The 22,559-nt window shown below is 40.6% G+C and overlaps 1 protein-coding gene across 4 annotated transcripts; it reads left to right on the plus strand.

Annotated features, from left to right (window-relative positions):
* Positions 1-210: 210 nt before the first annotated feature.
* On the plus strand, positions 211-22,326 carry tpd52 (tumor protein D52). Of its 4 annotated transcripts, none has more exons than XM_037794136.1 (6): positions 211-359; positions 14,747-14,874; positions 16,005-16,153; positions 16,700-16,768; positions 20,313-20,361; positions 21,427-22,326. In XM_037794136.1, exons 1-6 carry the CDS (start codon positions 341-343, stop codon positions 21,553-21,555), a joined length of 543 nt encoding a protein of 180 aa, XP_037650064.1. In that variant the 5' UTR covers positions 211-340; the 3' UTR covers positions 21,556-22,326. The 4 variants fall into 4 exon arrangements, with proteins under 4 accessions (XP_037650064.1, XP_037650065.1, XP_037650066.1 ...); XM_037794135.1 differs by lacking the exon at positions 211-359 and adding an exon at positions 10,074-10,669; XM_037794137.1 differs by lacking the exons at positions 211-359; positions 20,313-20,361; positions 21,427-22,326 and adding exons at positions 10,038-10,669; positions 18,852-18,912.
* The last annotated feature ends 233 nt before the right edge of the window (positions 22,327-22,559 follow it).

The following is a 22,559-nucleotide window of genomic DNA, read 5'->3' on the forward strand; positions in this document are numbered from 1 at the left end:
CTACATTGTAGCAGGAAATATATATATATATATAACTATGTATAACTGAGATATATGACAGATATGTATGTTAAAAAAAACAATAACAAGATAGTAATGACGTGTCGTTGTCATGCAGCTTCTGCCTTGTTGACGATGTAAAACTCGATCCACGTGCTCGCCTCTGTTTACACTGCAGCGTGATGACGTCACAGCGAACCCCACCCCGCGCACGCACGACGATGCCTAGCAACATGAGTGAGAGAGAGAGAGAGAGCAGGAAGATCTGCAGCAGCCACTAAGTGAACAACCTGCAGACTCTGGACGTACAAAACTACCAGAAACTACGCGCAACAGCACCATGGAGGATGCAGAGAAAGGTAATGATTTGCTGAAATGTCTCTCAGTGACTGTGACTGTGTTGCAACCGAAAAAAACGTTTTCTAACTACTTTTGTGTCACATGAAAGATAGCAAACTAGTGCGCAAAGTTAGCTAGTTGATAACATATGCTACTTTTCAAACCCAAATAAAATGCGCTTTTTGTGACTTTTTAAAAGAAATTAATCTTTCTAATACACCACAGTTACCAAAAAAATCACGGAAGTATAATATTACACAGCATTTGTTCCAACATTTAACCAGAAGATGAGCCAACTTTACTTCAGCAAATAAACAAGGAAGTTGTCACTAAAGGAAACCATAATTGTGCCAGAGGTTTGACACCAATAGGTACATTTGGCATAGATTTGATCAAATTGAGGTATGGTGAAAACCATGCTCTGTATTTGAGAACTTAACCTTTTACAAGCAGTTTACACCTGGTTTGACAGCTTATTACATGTTTTCTATAAATGTCCCCACTTATACCTGTTCTAGTCAAGCCACCCTGCCTTTTTTGAACATAAATATGTTTACTTTGGAAATAGCGCAGTCCTATCAGTCTGTGTTGGGAAGCTGTGAGGTTTGTTAGTGAGGTCAAACAGGCCTCTAGCACATGTGTGGGACTGACTACCAAGTATTTTAATAAAAAGGAGAGGAGGTGAGTGCATGAACCACAGGTATGCTGTGAATGCATCGTACCTACCAGTCCTGCTTCCCTTCCTCTCCTACACATATCTGGACATTTCCATTCCTGCTAGGCAGCCATCTGCTCTCCCATACTTCCACACCACTTCTACACATCCTCCAGGTTTGTGTACTTGCCTAGCTGCTTCTCAGGCAAGTGCATGTGTTTGCTCAATTAATTAAATATTTGCTTGTAAGACTCAGTTTTAGTTGATCAAAAACTCTCTTTTCTTGTAATTTATTTGAGCATAACATGGCCTTGTAGTTATTATGGAAAGAAGCAAATGACAGAGGTTTATTTTTTCACCTCAAGGGGATGCCAGGTAAACAGGGCACAGCCCTGACCTCATTTCCCTTTAGCAAAAACATTCTTCAACCCCCTGCAGAAATGTAATTTCCTGATGTCTGCCTGTTGTATTTTGTGTTTTTTGGCCTCAAGGTTAAAAAGGTGCAGCATATTTTATATATTGACAGATGTAACTTGTTACTGGTTGATAATGTGTGCTTATTAATATCAGACTGAATGAGGTCTGTGTTGGTCAGACAACCCTGTCAGTCTCTATGTCATCTCAATGTATTTTTAAGCAAATTGTCTCTTAGTCACTATTAGTTAGGGGCAGCTTGTCTGGCTGTTTGTCTTGTGACCATGGTTCCTCTTTGGTAATGTAGGTTCTCTATGCTTTGTCTATACCTTCAAGGTTTTCCTTCAACACATTACATTATTTTCTGCCGTGTCTGTGCAGCTGATGCACCAGCAGTTAAAGCAGCAAATATCTTGTCTTGTGGTAGCTCTTTAAGGTTTCTTATGTGGCCTTGAAAGCACAGATAGAGAAACAGATATGTGACCTAATATAGCAGAAGTTTCATCCTTCTTTGTTCCTTCCTTGTTCCTCACAGGAACTGATAAGTTCTCCTTTTTTTATCGTCACACTCTCATGGCAACAGACCCTGAAGTAAGTTCACTTTATTGTCATGCTTTTATGCTGGTCGCTATGGTAGCTCTACCTGCGTTCTTGTCACTGTCACCTGTTGGATTACAGCCTGCTCAGTCACCAGTATTTCATTGGTCATTGGTCTCTCTCCCAACCTCCCAGCCCTCATTGACACTGCCATCACACGCAAAGCACATAACCCATGACCCCAGCTACTCTGGCCTGAACTGTTGCTTCACTCTGCTCCCATCCGGCTGCAGATAGAGATCTCTGATCTGTGAAAATGTACGCTACATTAAGAGCTTTATGCCCTCTTCCATCACTGCCCTCAACAAACAGGTGCAATAACTAATTTTCTTCTGTATTGTGTACCCTGTGGCTATGTTTTTGTGATTGATGTTCCTTAAAACTGCAGTAGTTTTTGGCATCATTGGGCAAAAATCCCATAATAACCTTTCAGCATATTGTAATTCAAATGTTCTGAGAAAACTAGACTTCTGTACCTCCTCATGGCTCTGTTTTCAGACTTTAAAAAATCAAGCCCGTGACTGCATTCCTATTGGCTGTTCATTCAACAGAGGCAGCTGTCAGTCACTTGCGCACGCACACCGATCAAACGGTCAAACTATGCAGCGCTAATCAAATATTAATCAATATTCTGTTACTGTAATGCCTATTTCTCACCTCAAATGTTTTCAGAAACATCTTGTAGTGTACTGTTTAGCTGTAAAATTAGAAAGTTTGCTCCGGCTGGTGGGCGGTGCTTGGTATTTCCTCAACAGATCTCAACATGGCGGCCGGGTCACAAACTTTCTCATCGCGTAGTTTGACTCTTTGGTCGCGAGTTTACGAGTGATTGACAGCTGCTCAGAGACGGCAGATGAGAAGGAGCGAGGTTAGCAGGTTTTAGAAGGAGGAAGGTCAGCGAGCATAATTAGTGGTGGTTCTCAAAGGAGCTGTCAGGTGAGGGGAGTCTGCTCTCCTCTGATTGTGTGTGCCTAGGTGGCCTTTGCTCAAATCAGATGTTCAAAAATGAGACAGTCAGGCTTCCCAATCTATCTTGTTTTTCAAATGCAGTTGTCTAATGAGATTGATCACGAATAGTGGCCAACATTTTTGTCTTATTAGATTTCAGTGAGGCACAACTGGATGCTTTCAGCTGTGTGAACAGCCAGAAGAAGTCTGTCACAGATAACAACCGTCAAACCATGTAGCCCACAGCGGACTTGTTTGTGGTAGAAATGTTTTTCGCTAGAACAAAAACATACTCAATCCTCAAAATCTTACTGACAAAATTTAAAAAATGGATTTATTATCCAGCCCTGTCTAATTAAACTATCCTAAAAAGTGCTTTTGCATTTTTACATGACTGAATATTTGGTGGCCATTATAGCTGTGGGGTTTGCTGCACAGTGAAAAGTTAAAAAAGTACTTATTTTCCGCACTGTAAAGGATAGCAATAACTATGTACTAGGGCTGTTAAAGTTAACGTGATAATAATACTTTAATGCAATTTCCTGTTAACGCCACTAATTTCTTTAACGCATAAACACATCTTGCAATTTTTAGGTTTAGTGAAGTGAAGATATTGTCGGTAAGGAGGCTAAATAACGCTCCAAACTTACGCTAAGTTTTGTTGAGGAAAAACTGGCATGGCCATTTTCAAAGGGGTCCCTTGACCTCTGACCTCAAGATATGTGAATGAAACTTGGTTCTATGGGTACCCTCGAGTCTCCCCTTTACAGACATACCCACTTTATGATAATCACATGCAGTTTGGGGCAAGTCATAGTCAAGTCAGCACACTGACACACTGACAGCTGTTGTTGCTTGTTGGGCTTGAGTTTGCCATGTTATGATTTGAGCATAATTATTTTTTATGCTAGATGCAGTACCTGTGAGGGTTTCTGGACAATATTTGTCATTGTTTTGTGCTGTTGATTGATTTCCAATAATAAATATATACATACGTTTGCATAAAGCAAGACTATTTGCCCACTCCCATGTTGATAAGAGTATTAAATACTTGACAAATCTCCCTTTTAAGGTACATTTTGAACAGATAAAAAATGTGCGATTAATTTGCGATGTATCACGATTAACTATGGACAATCATGCAATTAATCATGATTAAATATTCCAATTGATTGACAGCCCTATCAAAAATACATGCCTGTCTGCACATGGTTGTCACAAGTCGTTTTAAAAAGAGCTCTTGAAGGGTTTGATGTGAGCCATTATTGAACAAAAACTACTACTCAAAGCGCCTAGCCTAACCAGAAAACCTGCAGGTTCACTGGTGTCAGCAGATTTGCACATTTCATCTCAAAGATTAAAGGGAAAATCCCCCTGTCTATTTGAAAACTTTCATCTTTGAGATGATTATTGCATAAATGAAAAGCGGCAAATGTGGTGTATGATTAAAATGTTCCCTATGTTCTATATAATGGGTTGAATATTCTCACCCTTTAAAGCTTCTGCACTATGCTCAGCTTACTGCAGCAATGACAAGAGAGAGTAATGGAAATCACAACAAGATACCTTTTATAACCCGAATATAGTTGCATACAAAGCTACTTATAGTTATATATACATGTCGTGTTTGTTTAAATTGTTTCATGTTGCATTAAAATGCAGTCTTTAATAGTCTTTCTGTAACACAAAGAAGAAACTGTAGAAATTGTCAGCTCAAATTTTGCGGTGGCCATTTCCTTCCTCGTCATTTAACTTCTTCTTTATGGAGAATTTTTCATTAAGGTGTAAGATTTGGCCAAGCACAGGTCTCACCTGTCTGGCTGCATCAGACTAAGTATCTTTCAACATGACACTGTAGAGAGAAACTTTGGGCCTCACTGTCAAATAGAGCATAGTGGGTGTATAAATTATGAACCCTGAATAACTTAATAACCTAAGATTTCATTTGTCATTTAGTCCCTTTTTTTTAAATCAATCACTTTTTCAAAGAAGCACTAGAATAGATATTGATAAATGAGACTGACAAACTGCTGTAGGCCTAACTACTGACTCCAGAGAGACTGGAATTTCAGGCCCCATTTTCTACATCTTTCTGTATTGTTTTCTGTTCACATCACTGTAGACAGTTTTCCATACTTGCCAACCCTCGCGATTTTCCCGGGAGACTCCTGTTTTTCATTTCCTCCCGGGGTCACAATTCTTCTGCATTTCTCCCAGTTTATGGCAATGTTTTACACCGTTTTATTTTTTCCTTTTTGTTATTTCAACATGTTTCTGGCACTGAACAGCGTGTATAAGCCCTACTGTTTCCACACGGGCAGCAATAGAGCTACTCCAAATGTCTTTTCCCGGCAGAGGAGAGCTGCTTGCGACACCGCGGCATGCATTGAGCTGCACTCGCGCGCATACCACAGCATCACAGCAAAGTTGGCGTAGCGTGGCGCAAACCATTGGAAATAACGTGTTTCATAGCGCAGCGGTGTCGTTGTCGCGTTATGTCTGATGGTTCGTGTCCACAGCCTCCGTCCATTCCACGCTTCTCATTCATTGTCTATGTAGCAGCCGAGCAATTCATTCTGGTAGCGTGGCGGCGTGATTCGAGAGACGGGCCGTCACATTGGCTGCTTCTCATTTGCATAAAGTTGAGTTCGTCCAATCAGGTGCCGAGTGCCTTGTGTCTCGTGGAAGTATCCAATGATAAAACACACCCCTGTGGACACGTACCATGAAAGGGCCTTCAGTACAGAGAAAGAAATACTCAAGCAGGGGCAAAAAATGAATGAATGAAAACTAATGAATATATTAGCCTAGTTTATACCAGAGATTCACACAAGTTCACGCCAGAGGGGCGAATTATTCAGTTTTCTTTCCTGAGAATTAAAAGTAGGCCTATTTAACAAAAACAAATGCTGTTGCAGTGTACTTATTATTTTGTTATTTTCATTCTTTAAAAGTCACCTCAGCAACTCAGGGAAGTCTCTGAAACTCAATTTTTTCTGGGGGAGGACCCCCAGACCCCAGCTTTGGTTTTGAAATCCTCCTTATTTTTCTCTCTTCTCTTCTCTTTTCTTGCTATTTTACCTCAACTCAGTTGTTTTTTTTAAAGGATATATTTTGAAACAAGGTAGTCAACATATTTAATCCAGGTAAAGCACAGGCCACAGGGGGGGAATTTTATTTTATTTTTTAAATTTTTTGATAATAATATTAATAATAGCTGGCGGGAGTATCTTGAACATGAGCCCAACTGAGATGATTGAAACAAAGTAGGTCTTACTGTATTATTATTGCAGAGATTTTCTTTTATTCCTTCTTATAATATCATGGCTGTAAACTGCAGCCATGAAGTGCCAGTTGGGGGACTGTGCACATAGTATGAGGGAAACTCTTTTCACTAAGAGAACAGGCTTCTTCTTCAACATCAGGGTCCCATATATTAGGGATAAGTCTGCATATGTCAGAGCTTGTGTCTGAAGAATGAACCTGACTTAGTATGTTCCCCTTGTTTTTAAAGGAATAGTTCAACATTTTGAGGAATATGCTCATTCGCTTTCTTGCCGAGATTTAGATGAGCAGACTGATACCACTCTCGTGTCTCCATGGTAAATTTAAAATTACAGCCAGCAGCCGGCTGGCTTAGAGCAGACGTCATGTCGTGCCACTGTAAAACCACCGTCCACCACCATGTCATGTGAACTTTGTGGGCACTCTCGCTGCGTTCCCAGTCATCCATGTCCCATGATTCTTGTTTTAGGCTAATCATGTGACAGGGTGTGCCATGAATAGGAAGGTAATGGATCTCATGCGGTGCTTCATTAACCACTTGAAAATGTTTTTCCTGGTTACAGTCTGGGTGGCTGCTATGGGTTGTTTGGATGTTGCTGCTACTATCTTTTCTTGGTTCATAAATCAAATAAATAATCCAAGAACAAGAAAGAAGAAGATGAAAAAGCAAATCTGTGACTTTGATGGAATTTTAATTCAAACCATTTATCCAATTCAACCGCACCAGTGATTTTCTTTAACAAATGTCACATGAATCCAGTGTCACTCTTGAATAAGTGGATCCACAGGTCAGGAGGGCTGCAGAGTGGAAGTTATGTTGAGTATTGATTAAGTTAAAAAATGTACCTCACCATTAATAATCAAAGTGTTCACTTGCAAAAACAGATAAAAGCCATTCTTAAAATGAACAAACCAACACCAGCCTGATTGATAATCCCTTGAGTGCACAACAATAACAATAAATCAAAATTACATTTTTTTTAAATTGAGATATTTTATCAAAATAACCCAACACCAGTTTGATTGAAATTCCCTGGATCACACACATGAAAAAACATGATTTTGCAAATGAACCTATTTTGCCACTGTATTATTTAGTCTCAGAATAATGCAGTCTCACTCTAATGATCTCTCACATTTACTGTAAAAAGATGTGTCTTTTTACTGTGAAAAGGGGGCCTCTGGATGGAGTAGGATGGAAAGACTAGTGTGCATGTGTGCTTGGTTTTGTTGAATGTATCCATGTGAGACTTAATACTGATACACAATTTTGTTGCTTCCTAACAAAAATGAGTCAAAAGACCCCAAATCTGAAGGGCAAGAGAGGAAAGATGTTGGGAAGGAGTCATTGTCCTTGACGTGGGCCTATTTTAGTGCATGCAGAGTGCATGTTGATACTCGATAGTTTGTGCGATGAGTGTCTGTATGTGTGTCACTTCCTGGGCTTTGACCTTGCTGAATGAAAGCACAGTGCAATGAAGCCTGACTCTGCAGATCAGGACACAGCACAGTTACATTATAGCCTTGCATGTTTGCCTTGCATGACCCAAGTGATTTGGATTGTACAAACAACATCACTTCTGTCTTTCTGTATATAAAAAATGTCAACCTTTCATATATTTTATAGTACACACACCTTCATTTTAAAATTGAAAACTCTATTCTCCTCACTTTGACACAGTCGATTGTGGAATTTGTCCCCCAGTGCTTCTTAATGTGAAGTATTTCCTGGAGAAGAGCACACAAACATGCTTGTCTGGCTCTTAACCACAGAGGAATGGTGGAAGGAAGTTAGTGTACAGAAAAAGGCTAATCTGATACTTACTAATACTCGACTTGGTACTCGGTAAACCAGTATGTTAGGAGTAAGTAAGGATTGGATGTTGAATACATGGGATTTATTATGTTACTTTTGTTTTTTACTGTGGTATCGATTTGTGGAATTTCGCTGGTATTGGTATCGACTACTAAACTTCTGGTATCGTGACATCCCTGTTTCCGAAGATATCAGAATAATCTTAGGACAAATTTACATTTGAATTTTAGTCATGCTTCCTACTAGGAATTTACTATAATCCTGATTTCATACAGCTCTGCTGTACCTTCCCTTTCTGATTCCTTTTATGCTCAGGATGAGTCTCTACCTCCTTCCAAACCTCATACTGTCTACAGAGCTACACTATAAATCCTTTGTAGCATTTAAAATCAGCTAAATCCAATAAAATTAGTGCTGCAATGTCACCAGGCTGCTTTTCCACTTCACTGCAGCCTTGAGAGTATCAGCAGGTGCTTGCACACGCTTGCTGTCTATTGATACTCCTTTGAATGCCTTTGAATGGAATGATACATGACTTATTCCTGCATATTTCCTCTCTTCATGTAGCTTGAATTCCTGCCTCATACCTCTCCTTTAAACGCTTTGGTGTGACATTACATAAAGACTACTTTCAGAATTTGCGGGGGAAAAATTAGATGTTTTATGTGGTTAGATACTGTGTTCTTGTGACCCAGTGATAATGATGTAATAACATGTATGCCGACTACGGTTGTAACGGTATAAAAACGGTATACCATGTACATTTATGCCGTGTACATTTGCTTATCTACGGTATAGAAAATAACAAACATAAGTAAGTGTGTGAGTTAAAGGTACAGACAGGAGCAGTCTGGCTACATTGTCACACACCCACAGAATATGTTAATTGTTAATAATCATAGGACATTATCTTAAAAGCTAACGACTGTGCTATAGTGCTGCTTTAGTTATATAAAATATTACAGTTAGATGCTATTTTTTTTATTTATTAGGTTTATAATCTGACACGGGTCATTGTAACTGATAATTAATTAATCATTTAAGTATTTTTTAAGCAAAAATGACAGAATTTCACTGTTTAAAGCCTCTCAAATTTAAATATTTGTTGTTTTTTTGTCTTCTGTTATATTAAAATAAATATTAGTGGGTTTTTGAACTGTTGGACAGGCAAAACAAACAATTTGAATATATCAGATATGGGGATTTTCTGATAGATTTAATATTTTATGTATCAACCGATTAATCTGATTGATAATAAAAATATATTTTTTTATTTAATTGTTGACTAATCTGTTTTTTTTGTTGTTGACTAAACAATTATTTGTTTGGCCTATAAGATGTCAGAAAATGAGGAAAAATGTCAATCAGTGTTTCCCAAAGCCCAAGATGACGTCCTCAAATATCTTGTTTTGTCCACAATTCAAAGATATTCACTTTACTTTCATAGAGGACTAAAGAAACCAGAAAATATTCAAATTTAAGAAGCTGGAATCAGAGAATTTTGACTTTTTTTTTTCTGGAAAAAATACTCAAACTGATTAATCGATTACCAAAATAGTTGGTGATTAATTTAATAGTTGATCGATTAGTCAATCGATTAATCGTTGCAGCTCTAATATGAACACACACAGTGGCCCGTGTATATATACATGCTCTCTTTACCACACACAGAGCACTTTTCCTGAAGTACGCACACACAATAGCAAGTGTAGCCTCTGGCCTCCTCTCCCTCCGTTGTAGCTGACTAGCATTACTGCTGCTCCAAGCTGGACTGGCCACCCTGGATTAGCGCGTCGCTGTAATCTGGGACACTGCAGATTATGCTTTTCATCTAATGCCCCCCCCCCACCCTCCCACACACACACACACACACACACACATCATGTGACCTGCCCACACAAATGGGACCTCTTTTATTTCCTCCTTGGATGACAGTAGAGGGAGGGAGGGAGAGAACTGACAGAGAGACCTGAGAGTATTGAAACCGGAGTGTCACGCAACAGCACCGGCTCCACTAACAGTGGCTAGCATCTGAAAACGGCACTGATTGCACAAATTGATGTTTGGAGGACGGATTGACGGAGTGACCTTTGGGATTACGGTGGAGAGGAAGAGGGCGTGTGTGTGTAACAGCTGCTTGACGGGACAGGTAACTTATTAACAGAAAGAAAGGAGCAGAGGGTTGGTTCACAACGCCTTGGCCTGCTGCAGAGACAGAGCATGGAAATCCAGCTTCACTGTACTCTCACTCTCACTCTCTGACCACCTGAAAGCCAATACAAAACCTCCTCCCACGTACACACACACTTGGATATTGTGCCTCTGTCACACACACCACAAGAGTCCAGGACGCTGTAAACAAGGAGACAGCACGCGCCTGGATCACATGCAGACAATCAGCACTTGGCTGGCTTTGCGGAGGTAGTGGTGGTGGTGGCGGTCGGGAGGTGGGGAGTCACTCCGACCAACACACACACTACAAGCTGTAAACATGGAGCCCCTGGAGGAATACCACTCTCCCTTTGACTTTGAACAAGGAGTCAACGCCAGCTACCTCTACCTCTCCCCGGCCTACAGTGACACGCCGCCCAGCTCGCCAGCTGTCAAAAGCAGAGGTAATCACAAGGAGGAAAGGGAGAGGCCGGGCGGAGGATGTGATGACTGTGACTATGACTGTGTGTGTTTGTGTGTGTGTGCTGGACAGAAAGACAATACAAGGGTTTGGTTAATTAGACGGGAAGAATTTGGTGGCATGTGTGTGTGTTTGTGTGACAGCATCTTTTGCCAATTTTCAGTTTACCTTCATTTAGTTAACAGACTAATTATACTTCTGAATGAGATTCAATTCATTTTGCTATGGTTATGATTATTTCATTGTACGACTCTTGTCCAGTACATCAAATGATCTCATCTATCTTGCTTTCATCAGTGTGTTTTTTTACTCAATTTTGAAAACATAGGGGGCTCAAATTACTTCCATCTCTTAATATTTATGGATAACAAGATGGCAGAAAACTTTTGGTGAATTTGGTGTAATGGAAAAGAGTTGTGTGACATTGGTCTGCTCCTTACAGTGTGTGCTTTCTGAACTTTTGAAATTGTGATTATTTCATGCTAGGAAGATGTTGCCGTAGCTTTTGGGGTCCAATGTTGAACTGTCTTTCAAGGTGACTGCCATTAATTTTGTAGAAATGTAGGAATTTGAGACCACATACTATCAGTAGTGTAATATCTGATATTATGTTGAATAAGTCAAGTGTATATTGTACAGTATGTCAGAACCACATGTGGGTGGCAGCTGGTGTACCATGACTGAGTCTCTGTGTAAGACTATCTCAACACTTTGTTCCATATCATCCGCTTTGGATTGGAGAGAGTCACAAACGTCTTCATAACAAATCTAGTGTGACTTTCTGCCGTGCAGACTGCCTCGTTGTCTTAAAAGTGTCTTTGCCACACTGCATCAGAAAAAGGAAAAGATTTTATTGTTTCGTTTTAGTGCATGAAGGTGGAATGTAGGAGATCAGATCACAGACACATCTTTAATTTTAATTTTCAGTCTTGTTATTTTATTTTAACTGTAAGATTGTATTATAGGCTACTTTAATTAAAAAATAAAAGAAACCGAGCGTCCAGACTAAAGAAAATAATCTACCAATTCCACATGTGACTAATTTATACTTCTGCGCTGCGCACCTCCTGAAAAATGTGACTACGGTCCGGGCACCAATAAGAAATCTGATTGATATCAGAGCCGGGAGGTGGGATTTCCGGACAAGTACCTCACATCCGTTGCAACAACAACCTTATTAATTCTAGGCACTGGAGCTCCTCCTCATCATCCCACTCTTCCATAATTTTTTTTCCAGCCATGGAGTAGTGTTTGGCCAAATTTATATGGAACTATTGAATCACGTCTATTATATAAATTAAAGACGACCTGACAAAGGACTTGGAAACCTCGGGTCCAAATCAAAAAGTAATTACATGCTACATGCAATCCGCCGCAGTACTATGTATGTATGCCTAGCGTACGCAAGAGCAGCCCACGTAGGCGCACAGGAGTATAAATCAGATATGAGTCACAATAACAAAGTACCAACTATAATGATGATTAGGCTTCATTAGTCATGCTGACCTAAACCATTGTTGAGCTTTGCTTGTGACTCGTTATTACAAAAGAAGAGATAATTATGAGCTGGCAGTCTGTTTCTCAAGCCTGTTTTTCTAATTAGCTGTTATGGATTTGACAGCTACAGAGAGTTAGGTGGTCATTGGGTAGAGCATGTTACAAATACAGTATGTGCTTAAGTGGCTCTTACAGTTGGTCTAAGAGGAAATGAGCTAAAGCAGAGGGGTGGAGCAGAAATGTGGGTGAGTATGCAGTTTGGTAAAGCGAGCCAAACTTTGGCCTACACCCACATAGAAACTTCTGTCTCGCACTCAGCACCTCCACACTCACACGTACATATCTCGCATTGCTGTCTGCAGAAATGTATTACAACATTGTACACAGCAGATAACTCATGCTAGGTGTCACCTTGATGAGGTAATGGACTTTCACTGTAATCTCACAAAAAAGGCAGCATAATGTAGGTTATCAAAATAAAAGTACTATTTAATACGGAGGGGGATTTGTCTTTTTAGTGACTGAGGGGAAGTGTCCATTACACAATTCTGTCGCTGTAAGCAGGTGTGTGTCTATATAGTGTGTCTGTGTGTGTGAATGGCACTGCTGTGTCATCAGTAATGGGAAGAGAGGGCAAATGTAAGACGTGAGAAAGATATATGAGGGGGGTGGGGGAGAGCTCGAGGGCAGATGATGTGTAACGCTTCAGAGGAACAGTGGGGGTGGTGATTCCCACTCTCCTAATTACTGTAATGCCCGCCTCTATTTCCTCTGTAAAATTATGTACTGATTTTTAGTTGGAAAATCCATGCTTCTTATTCCCATGGTATTACTTATTGTTAGAACGAGTAATGGCACAGCCCAGTCCTGAGCTTGTGGCAACATTTTGCGATTGGAAGGCTGAGAACTGGTGTTACTTCATGAGTAGATTATGTTTGTATCGTATTCTTCGTGGGAGTATATATTGCTTGTGATTTTGGTATCTCTGTCCTTGACGAATATTCTGTCTCAGTTCATGTTTTTAAAAGTGTTGGGAGCTTTAGAGAGCGATATGAAAGAGAGAAAAGGTACCAAAACCACTAGAACCTAGCGATGCTGGTTGGCAGATTTTAAGCTAAACTAACTAGCTGCTAGTGTTAGCTTCATATTTTACAGATAGATATGAGAGTGGTATCGATCCTCTCATCCAACTCTCGGCGACAAAGTGAGTAAGCATTATTTCCATTGTTAGCATGTCATTGTATTTTCTGATTAAGATGATCTCCGACAACAACAACCGTGCATATGCAGAACAAGATGTTCTTGTTCATTCTAAAGGCCTTAAAACGCCGGGGGTGTTTATTTTGTGTGTTTAATTTGCATGTCAATATATTTTTTTGAACTGTTTTTGTCATGAATACTTTTAACAAAGTGCAGTGCAGACCAGATCCACTCCTTCTGTTCTTACCTGTCAGACTAAAAGCCATAGATACTGTACATAATATTCCTAGGAGAGTATTTCGCACTTTTGTGTCGTTTATTCGTCACGCCCCGTGTGTAACGAACGGCCTTAAGGGTAATCGGACAATTAAACAATGTTATTTAGCTTCCTACTGTATTTACAATGGGCAATGCACAAGGCCAACCCTAATTTTCTTGCTATTTCCATGATTCTAGTGGGTTCAGAAGTTCAATATTTGTTAAGGTCAATGCTTTAATGAAATTAATTTGCCGGTCTATTTTAGCCTCTTCTCAGTCTATACATGGGGATTCTGCCTTCCCCCCTGGTAATGGGACAGTATAGACCCATTTTTTGTTCTCAATCAGTTCCTTTTTTTGTCTCCTCCCCCAACAATTATTTATTTAACTCTTGGGTTTTCTCTCTCTTTTTTTTTTTTTTACACCATACCATGTGTTTATTTGTTTCTATATTTTTTTGCTTTTACTCTGAATACTGGGAAAACCCAGATAAGAATAAAAATGATTTCAGAGACATGTTTGTGTCCCTATTCCAGCTCAGTTCTGGCCCCGTACATCCTCACCTGCTGGTGTCCTTTTGACTGACGGATCTTAACAACTCCTTTGCTCTGTTCTCTCACGCTGTCTGAGCCCAGGATGTCTCCATCTAGAAAGTTCTTTGTATTATTGATGCACTGCTGCTCCTACTGGCCACAGCTCGGTCAGAGACGGCAACATCAAAAGACAAGCGTGCTCACGGTATACTGTACGTGAGTGGAGTGAATATATGACTGCGAGAGCTTTTCCCTCTTGGCTATCACCCGTCATCAAACAGCATCTTTAGCATCCTTAACTTTTCTAATCCTGCTCTCTGCTATCTTTCCCATATTCACCTGCTACCATCCTCCAGGGGAACATGACAGCTGAGCAGAGCTTGACAGCCAACATCAGCCTCCCCTCCCATACCACCTGTTCACTGTCACACAGCAAACATGGGCACAAACATGTGAACGTGTCATTTAAAAAAAAAAAAAAAAAGAGAGCGATTCTGCCGCCTCAAAGCAGACGCATGACATGCCAAGTGAGAGGTACGGATGGATCTAACATTTTTCATCTTACCTTCCAGGTTCCCAGCAGCATCCGGACTCGGCCCCAGAGGTGGGAGAAGACGCAGTGGTGGTTGCCGGCCCCTCTACCCCTCCTCCCGTCATGACAGAGGAAGAACGGCACGAGCTGCAAGAAGAGTTGGTCAAGGTCAGGACAGGAGGGATCAGGGATTAAACGGGTCTTAGTTCAGGAAATCAAGCTCAGGTGTTGAACCCGATCTTGCAAATAGTGGATAAGGGTTTCAAAAGCAGGCTACAATATATGTATACACCACTTTGACTGCTGTTTTTGAGTCTGGCGTTACCTCGTACATGTGTAATGTATGCTTTGAGTGTCTTTTAATTTCAAGGCCAGGCTGTGTTCACATAGCAGCCTTCCATAGCAACAAGATGCTCATTTTAGGTCCCTTGTTGCCCCTGTAGCTGATCCAACCACTTACAGACAGTATTTCCACTGCTTTTATATTTACATGTAAATGCAGTGCGATGAAAGAAGTGCTAAATACGGGATCGGGAGCATTTCCATCGCCTCTCAACGGCTGTCAACATAGCGATGGCGAGCCGGCAGCTCGCAGCTAACAGCGCTAACAAAAATACGGCGAAAGAGCTGACAGAGCTAACAGTGTTTACCTGAGGGGGAACCAGAGGGTGGGTGCTACGCTTCCGCGACGAATGGTGTCGGTCGGGACGGGGAAATCAGTTGTAACCGCCGTATGAGTGCAGTGCAGAGCAGCGGCTTTGAGCTAGCCAATGGGGCACGCTCACATGCACTAAAAAGCATGCACGGCCGGCTGGCTATGTCAATAAAGCACAGAGAAGCTCTGATTACAACACATGTAGAGGGAGAGTGACTTCATTCTCTGGTCAGGTAGACATTACTCCTCTATATACCTTTTCCCAGTGTCCAAGTTGACATCTTCCAATGTCATGCTTTATCCAACCAACGGGCCATAATCCAAAGATAATCACTTTACAATGAAAAATAGAGAAAAGCAGCAAATCCACACGTTGGAGAAACTGGTTTCAGACGGAGAATGTTTTGCATTTTTGTCCAAATAGTTGCTGATACATTTTCTGGCAATGAACCAATTCATTAAATTGACTAATTGTTGCAGCTCAATTTGGACATAGACATTATAGTTCAACCTTTACACTCTGTATTTGGTTTTCCAGTTGAACTGATATATAGTCAGACAAGACAAGGTTAAGCATCGCATGTACATTTAAAACCTTGAAAAACTGACAATTGTCTAACTGTGGGTATGTGTATGTGTGCAGGTTGAGGATGAGATCCTGACTCTGTCCCAGGTGCTGGCAGCCAAGGAGAAGCAGTTGGCAGACATTAAGAGGAAGCTGAACATCACACCGCTCAATGAGCTGAAACAGAATTTCACCAAAACCTGGCAGGATGTCACCACCTCTTCTGCGTAAGTGCTTGCCTACCACAGTATGCTGACGTTTGACCTGCTATATTTCACTTGTTACATGGTTTCTCATTATGAAACCTTGCCTGTCAAGCTTTTGCCTCTTGATTATAGGTAATTACACCTTTCATGAGATACCCTCTGTAGTAGCTTGTCCTTTTGACCTCATGAACAACAGCTTTATTATCCAACATATACATCCGCTGCTTGTTTGATAATGATTCATTTATTTCTGTACTGAATGCCTTGAGAACATGGTTAACTGTCAGCACCATTGAGAGAAGGCTCTTTCTCTTCTGAACAATGAGGAAAAAAGACGTCAGTGCTCTTGACAAGCTGCCTGTAGCAGGAGTGAAACTGTTGGGTTTTATATGACAGGAAACGAGCAGCATTGTGATGCTTTCAGGCTTTTTAAAATGAAAAAGACATTGAAGTTTAGCTCTGACCTTGATGCCTCTCTTCAGTCTTTGATCTCTCTGTCTCTTTTCATCACTTTCATATCCTCTCTTTTTGCTCCCCATCTCTTCTCCCTCCCCTCCTGTCTTTCAGCTATAGAAGGACATCGGCAGCGTTCACTAACGTGGGCACAGCCATCACCCGGAAGCTCGAGGATGTCAGGTGAGTCAGACAGGAGACAGCAACGTGACTTTTAAGGGGACGTATGCTCATTTCCAGGTTTATACATGTATTTTTCTATTTTTCTACTAGAGCATGTTTACATGCTTTAAAGTTCAAATAATGCTTTACTTTTCTCATACTGTCTGTCTGAATATACCTGTATTCACCCTCTGTCTGGAAAGCTCTGTTTTAGTGCCTGTCTCTTTAAGCCCCGCTCCTGAAAAAGTCCAGTCTGCTCTGATTGGCTTGCAAGAAAAATATGGTGCACCTTTGCAAAGGTAGTTCTCATGCTGTGGGTGATATATTCTAATGAGCCTGCATGTGACATAGGAAGGGGAGCCAAATCTGAATGGCTTGTTGAATCACATGTTTTTCTGATCTAGACAGCCCACAAAAAACTGACTGGGTTCACTTATTTCGCAGTTTGTGGGGTGATACCAAGCAGCAACCTCCGGTGCTGCGAAATGAAGTGCCAAAAACTGCAGTTCTTCAAATGGCCACTTGAGGCTGGCTCTAAAACAGAGTCAATTCCCAAAGACCCCCCCCCCAATAAAATGCCCAACTTTACAGCAGAAATAAACATGTTTATAGCCTGGTACAAAAACGTTTTTGGTCTCTATAGCTAATATCCCCATTCGTGACAACTGTACAAGGAGTGAATTGTTGTATAACTCACCTGTTTAAATTATGGGGCTTAAATTTCGGCATAATTGAGGGCGTGGCTACTTTGAGTGACAGGTGGGTGCTGTCTCAGGTCGCTAGCTGCGAGCTGTCTGCTCTGCTGCGTCACCCGGCCCACCTCACCTCCACCAACGATCCACTTCTTTGGCCATTTTTGGATTAGCCGTGACTTAGGTCACTGTCAAGCGTCGTCACTGCCAAGATGGTGACGGCCGGGGCCACCGTCTTTGAGCTTCGCAACGGCTCTTCAGAAACCTATGGGTGACGTCACGGAGACTACGTCCATATTTTATACAGTCTATGGTCGGTAGGAACTCCAGGTACTCAAATGTATGTGCACAAGCACTGAAAAAGTGAGTTTTTCATGATATGTCCCCTTTAAAAGTGAATGATATTTTGTGAAGCACTGAATCTTTGAGAAACCACATTAGCCTTTGTTCCATTGAGCAACCTGATGATTTATTTCCTAGAAATTGCCCAGGGATCTCAAAGTGCTAGTTAGATGGGCTGGGAGATTCAGTCTCTGAATATTTCCAATTTTCTTTCTTACTTTCTTTCCTTCCATCTATTTTATTTGGCATGAACAAAATGTACATGTAAAAACTCTACAGACTAAACTGCAACCAGAGTCCTATTTCTGTGTAAATGTAGCGGTAATAACATGTGGGTCTGATATGATGATGCCATTAGATAGCTCCATTAATAACCAATTTTGCCCATTCTAATCACATTACAGTTCACAACTACCATTATCTTCTCCTTATTCATAAAGGGATATATTACGGTAGCCATAGATCTAATGGATTGATTTTCTGTCCTCAAATTCTACTTTCAAAGTGCCTACTCATATACATTATTGCTAATATTTCCTGCTTAAATGAGGCTTAAAACCCCAGCAACAGATTGTTCCATCTGAGATATAGCTCCAGTTGAGATCCTAATCTGTCTTCTCCCCTGTCATCCTTCTTCTCTCTGGATTACTGAGCCGCAAACAAGATTATTAGGCCCCTCAAAGCACCAGTGTGCTGAGAAGTGCAGCCTCACGGATGAGCCTCAACACAGAGCTGGTTTGGGGGTGGGGTGGTGAAGAGCGACCTGACAGGGGTCATAGGGGGTGTTTGTGTGTATGTATGTGTGTTTGATGACAAGATATTCCCCCCCATAATACACAGGATTAGCACACACCCACTGTGTTAATACACAATCAATCTTAATGGGATAAAGCAGGATTTATAGGATTTATGCACAAGAACACTCGCTGCTTGAACGTATAGGAGAACAAATGAGGGTTTGTTGTGTTTGCATGTCTTTCTCTCTTTGTTCTGTCTGTGTAAAACTGTCTGCACTATGTAAAGACGACCACTAACACCCCCCCTTTCTTCTCCATAATGCTGTCGGATAGCATGCGCTCAATACAACACTCAGCTAGTATGCCTGCCATGAGGTAAGGGGAAGTTTGTGTTGATGTGAGTCTGGCACACAGTGGTGCCCTCTGAGCTATGAGTGTTAATGTATGAAATGAGAAAGAGGAAAAAGCTGCACAGTGTGTTTGTGCAACACTGGAGGAAAGAGAAACTTGTTTGCCGTTAGTTCTGTATTTTCATGTTAGGGATTGTATAAAAATGTCTCTCAAGTGTGAGCGACCGCCACTAAGAGCTACTATGAGCTATCAGTGAAGCTGCAGTTTTTATAATCTTGCTTAGACAGACCTCTGTTTCGTCGAGCTGACAGGGGCCAAGCAAAAATCTTGAGATAAAAAGGCATCGTTGAAACCAGAGGCAGCATCAGTTAGCTGTGAATTTGGAAAGACCCACATTCAGAAACGTGGAAAATACGTGCTGTCCAGTGTACTTTACTGGTATGGAGTATTATCACACACCACTTTCTCTACACCAATTTTTTGCGCTCAAATTCTCTTGATCTTTTGATCTTGTGTGTGAGATTAGAGCTGCAACCAAAGAGATTTAGTTTACTGTCACAGAAGACTAAGTAAACCAGAAAATGCTCATATTTGAGAGGCAAGAACCACAGACATTTTTGGGCATTTTTTGCTCAAAAAAGTGAACAATTAATTGATAATCCATAGTCAATAGTAGAGCTGCATCAATTAATCAAATAGTTTTCAACTATTAAATTAAAAAAAATGTTTTGTATAACCGATCAATTGGTTTGAGTAATTTTTTAAGAAAAAAAATTCCAGCTTCTTAAAAGTGAATATTTTCTGGTTTCTTTACTCCTCTATGACAGTAAACTGAATATCTTTGAGTTATGGACAAAACAAAACATTTGAGGACGTCATCTTGGGCTTTGGGAAACACTGATGGACATTTGTCAACATTTTCTGACATTTTATAAACCAAACAACTAATCGATTAATTGAGAAAATAATCGACAGATTAATTGACAATGAAAATAATCATTAGTTGCAGCCCTAGTCAATAGACTAATGTATTAATCATTTCAGCTCTATGTAAGATTAAAAATTTGAAATGTATTACATTCATGCCAACCATGTTGACCTTTATCCAACAAAAATATAATAAACAAATAACTTGAGCATCCATCTGTGTTTCTGCAACAGAGTAGAATGCCTCATTATTAGGTGACAGTTTGGCAATATTGTCCATGTTACATTCATGCTAATAAAACATACTGTATTGAATGGGGTCACTTTAAAATCCTGCATTGTCTGTGTGGAGTATCCGATAACTTGACCTCTAAAGGTGTGATTACAGTCATGTCCTGCTCCTTCTTCCTTGTTGTCTGCAGCTCCACTTTCCCAAACTCGTAGAGTGTATAAGCACATCAGATAAAGTCTAACAAAGTCTGTGATCTTGTCGTTTTGTGTCTTTTTCTTTCACAGGAATGCACCAACTTTCAGGTCATTTGAGGAGAAAGTGGAGACTTTGAAGGTAACTGATTAAAAACACTGTGTATAGTGAAGCCAAAACACCTATATCGCCCCCTGGTGGTTGGCTGCAGTATAGGTCATAAACCCCGCCCCCTCCATGTTAGTGGATGGGATATGAGCCAAACTAAAAAGTCAAAGTACACATCAAATACATTTTTCTCAAAGATGGTTTCTGTCATTTTAAGTAGTTCTTATCAAGCTGATGTTTGTTCAAGTGTTCATATTTCTGACAAGTTTGGTTTTAATTAGTTATTTGATGCTATAAAAAGGGGGTGAGACGTCATGATTGAGAGCTGCTCTGAGTGAAGTAAAAGTCAAATCGTTCGAGAGAGGAGATGTAACTTCAACTTTTCATAACTGTCACATGTCTGTGTAATAGAACATGTGTCAATTTGATTATGAACGTAGTTATAGAGATATTATGGTTAGTTAGTTGGTCAATTGTAAACATTATCCTTTCAATCAGTATGTAATATCTCTATTCATAGCTTTATCCAATATTCCTAGAGGTCACGGACGTTCATCAACACTCCATTGTTAATAAAAACAGGAATTCACCTTTTAAACCACTTTCTAATCACCTCTTGCTTTTGAGCGCGCCTTCCACGTGTCTACATTGACAACAATGGATTTGAGGGCGCAAAAAACGCAGCATGTGAACGGCCCTTAAGGCTGTAGCAGCAGAATCTCCTCATTATAATTAATTGAGCAACGGTGCGTTTTGTTGCTTGTGAATTAAACTTTTCATTTGTAAGCGGAAGATTGTGTTATTTCTTCTTTCAAAAGTTACATAGGTCTCGCTTTATATAGATTCAATTACGAGCTGAAATCTGTTTATAGAAGGACGTTTTGTGTTTATGGATTTTTTACATTACATTGATGCATTTTAAATTTTAGCTCCAGAAAAAGCTACTAAGTGAACCTTGAGTTTTGCAAATTTTACCACAGATTTTTATTTAGAATTTACTTGTTTTTTGTGTGTGTGTGTTTAAATCATATTGTTAACTTGAGTTATGGGAGTCAATAATTGAATTATTCCTCGTCTTTTCTCCTCCCCCTGCATCAGATCAAGATGAGTCCATCAGCGTCCACCAGCAGTGACTCTGGCGAGCCGGAAAGCGGCGTCCCCCCCTCCGATTCTTTGCTCAGTCAGCCTGATGAAGACTTGCCCACCCAAGAGACGCCAATGAACTGAGACCTGCCTGACCCCTCCTGACCTCCCACCCGTCCCCCCTCCTCACTTGACCCCTCTAACCCCTGGATCGTCAACACTCGCCCCCTAAACTCTTGTGTGCCAGTCTCCCTTTATTGGAAACAAGTGACTTACACACAGCTTGTGATCTAATTGTCTGATCTTTTTTGTCTGTCGCGTGCGCTCACTTGTTAGCCGGTGTGGAAACTGAAAGCATGGAATGGGTGCAGGCATGTGGTCTCGTGTCGATCGTATGTGTTTGAGTCTATTCTGGCTCGCTGTGGGAGAAATCCTCCCTGCTGTACGACTTTCCTTTCCTCCTTTCCTTTTCCTCCTGTACTCCTTATTTCTCCGTCTTTGTCTAACCAGCAAAGCTCAGATGCCAAACAAGCTCCTAGTTTATTTTTCTCTATCACATTAACACTGTTTCATATTTTACATATTGAGAGTAAAAAAAATGCACATATATAGAAATATTAGGAACATGATTAGAGAAGGATTTATACTTAAAAAAGTTAAAGTTATTATAATAAGCACTTGTTTTGTCTGCCTCTATTTTCCGTTTTCTTCGTTATATAAATTTTAGGACACCACGCAATCATAAAGTAGTCTAACACTGTGTTCAGAATATGAATGTATGCCTTTTTGTGTCATATAGGTACAACACTTTGTATACTTTAACCCACAGCACTGAGCTACTGATACTGTGTGTCCAAAACTGGTATTTCAAAACACACTTCAGAATAAAAACCATCCCTTTTCCCCATTGTTAAAGAGTCTGTCAGAAAATGATCTCCGCGCTTGGATAGTTACAGGAAAACAGCCAAGATCAGCAGGATCGAGGCAGAGCAAACACACAGTCAAGGTTCAGCCATGACCCGAGGTGAGAGTGAAATAAATGTGTCTTTTCCAGAGCCAGAGTCAATATTTAAACACTTGTCCATTGTTTCTGCCCGGGAGGTAACACCTAGTCGCTCAAGCGAGGCAAGAGACTCACAGGCTGTTAT

The sequence above is a fragment of the Sebastes umbrosus genome, chromosome 15 (genome assembly GCF_015220745.1).
Source record: "Sebastes umbrosus isolate fSebUmb1 chromosome 15, fSebUmb1.pri, whole genome shotgun sequence".
Lineage (NCBI taxonomy): Eukaryota > Metazoa > Chordata > Actinopteri > Perciformes > Sebastidae > Sebastes > Sebastes umbrosus.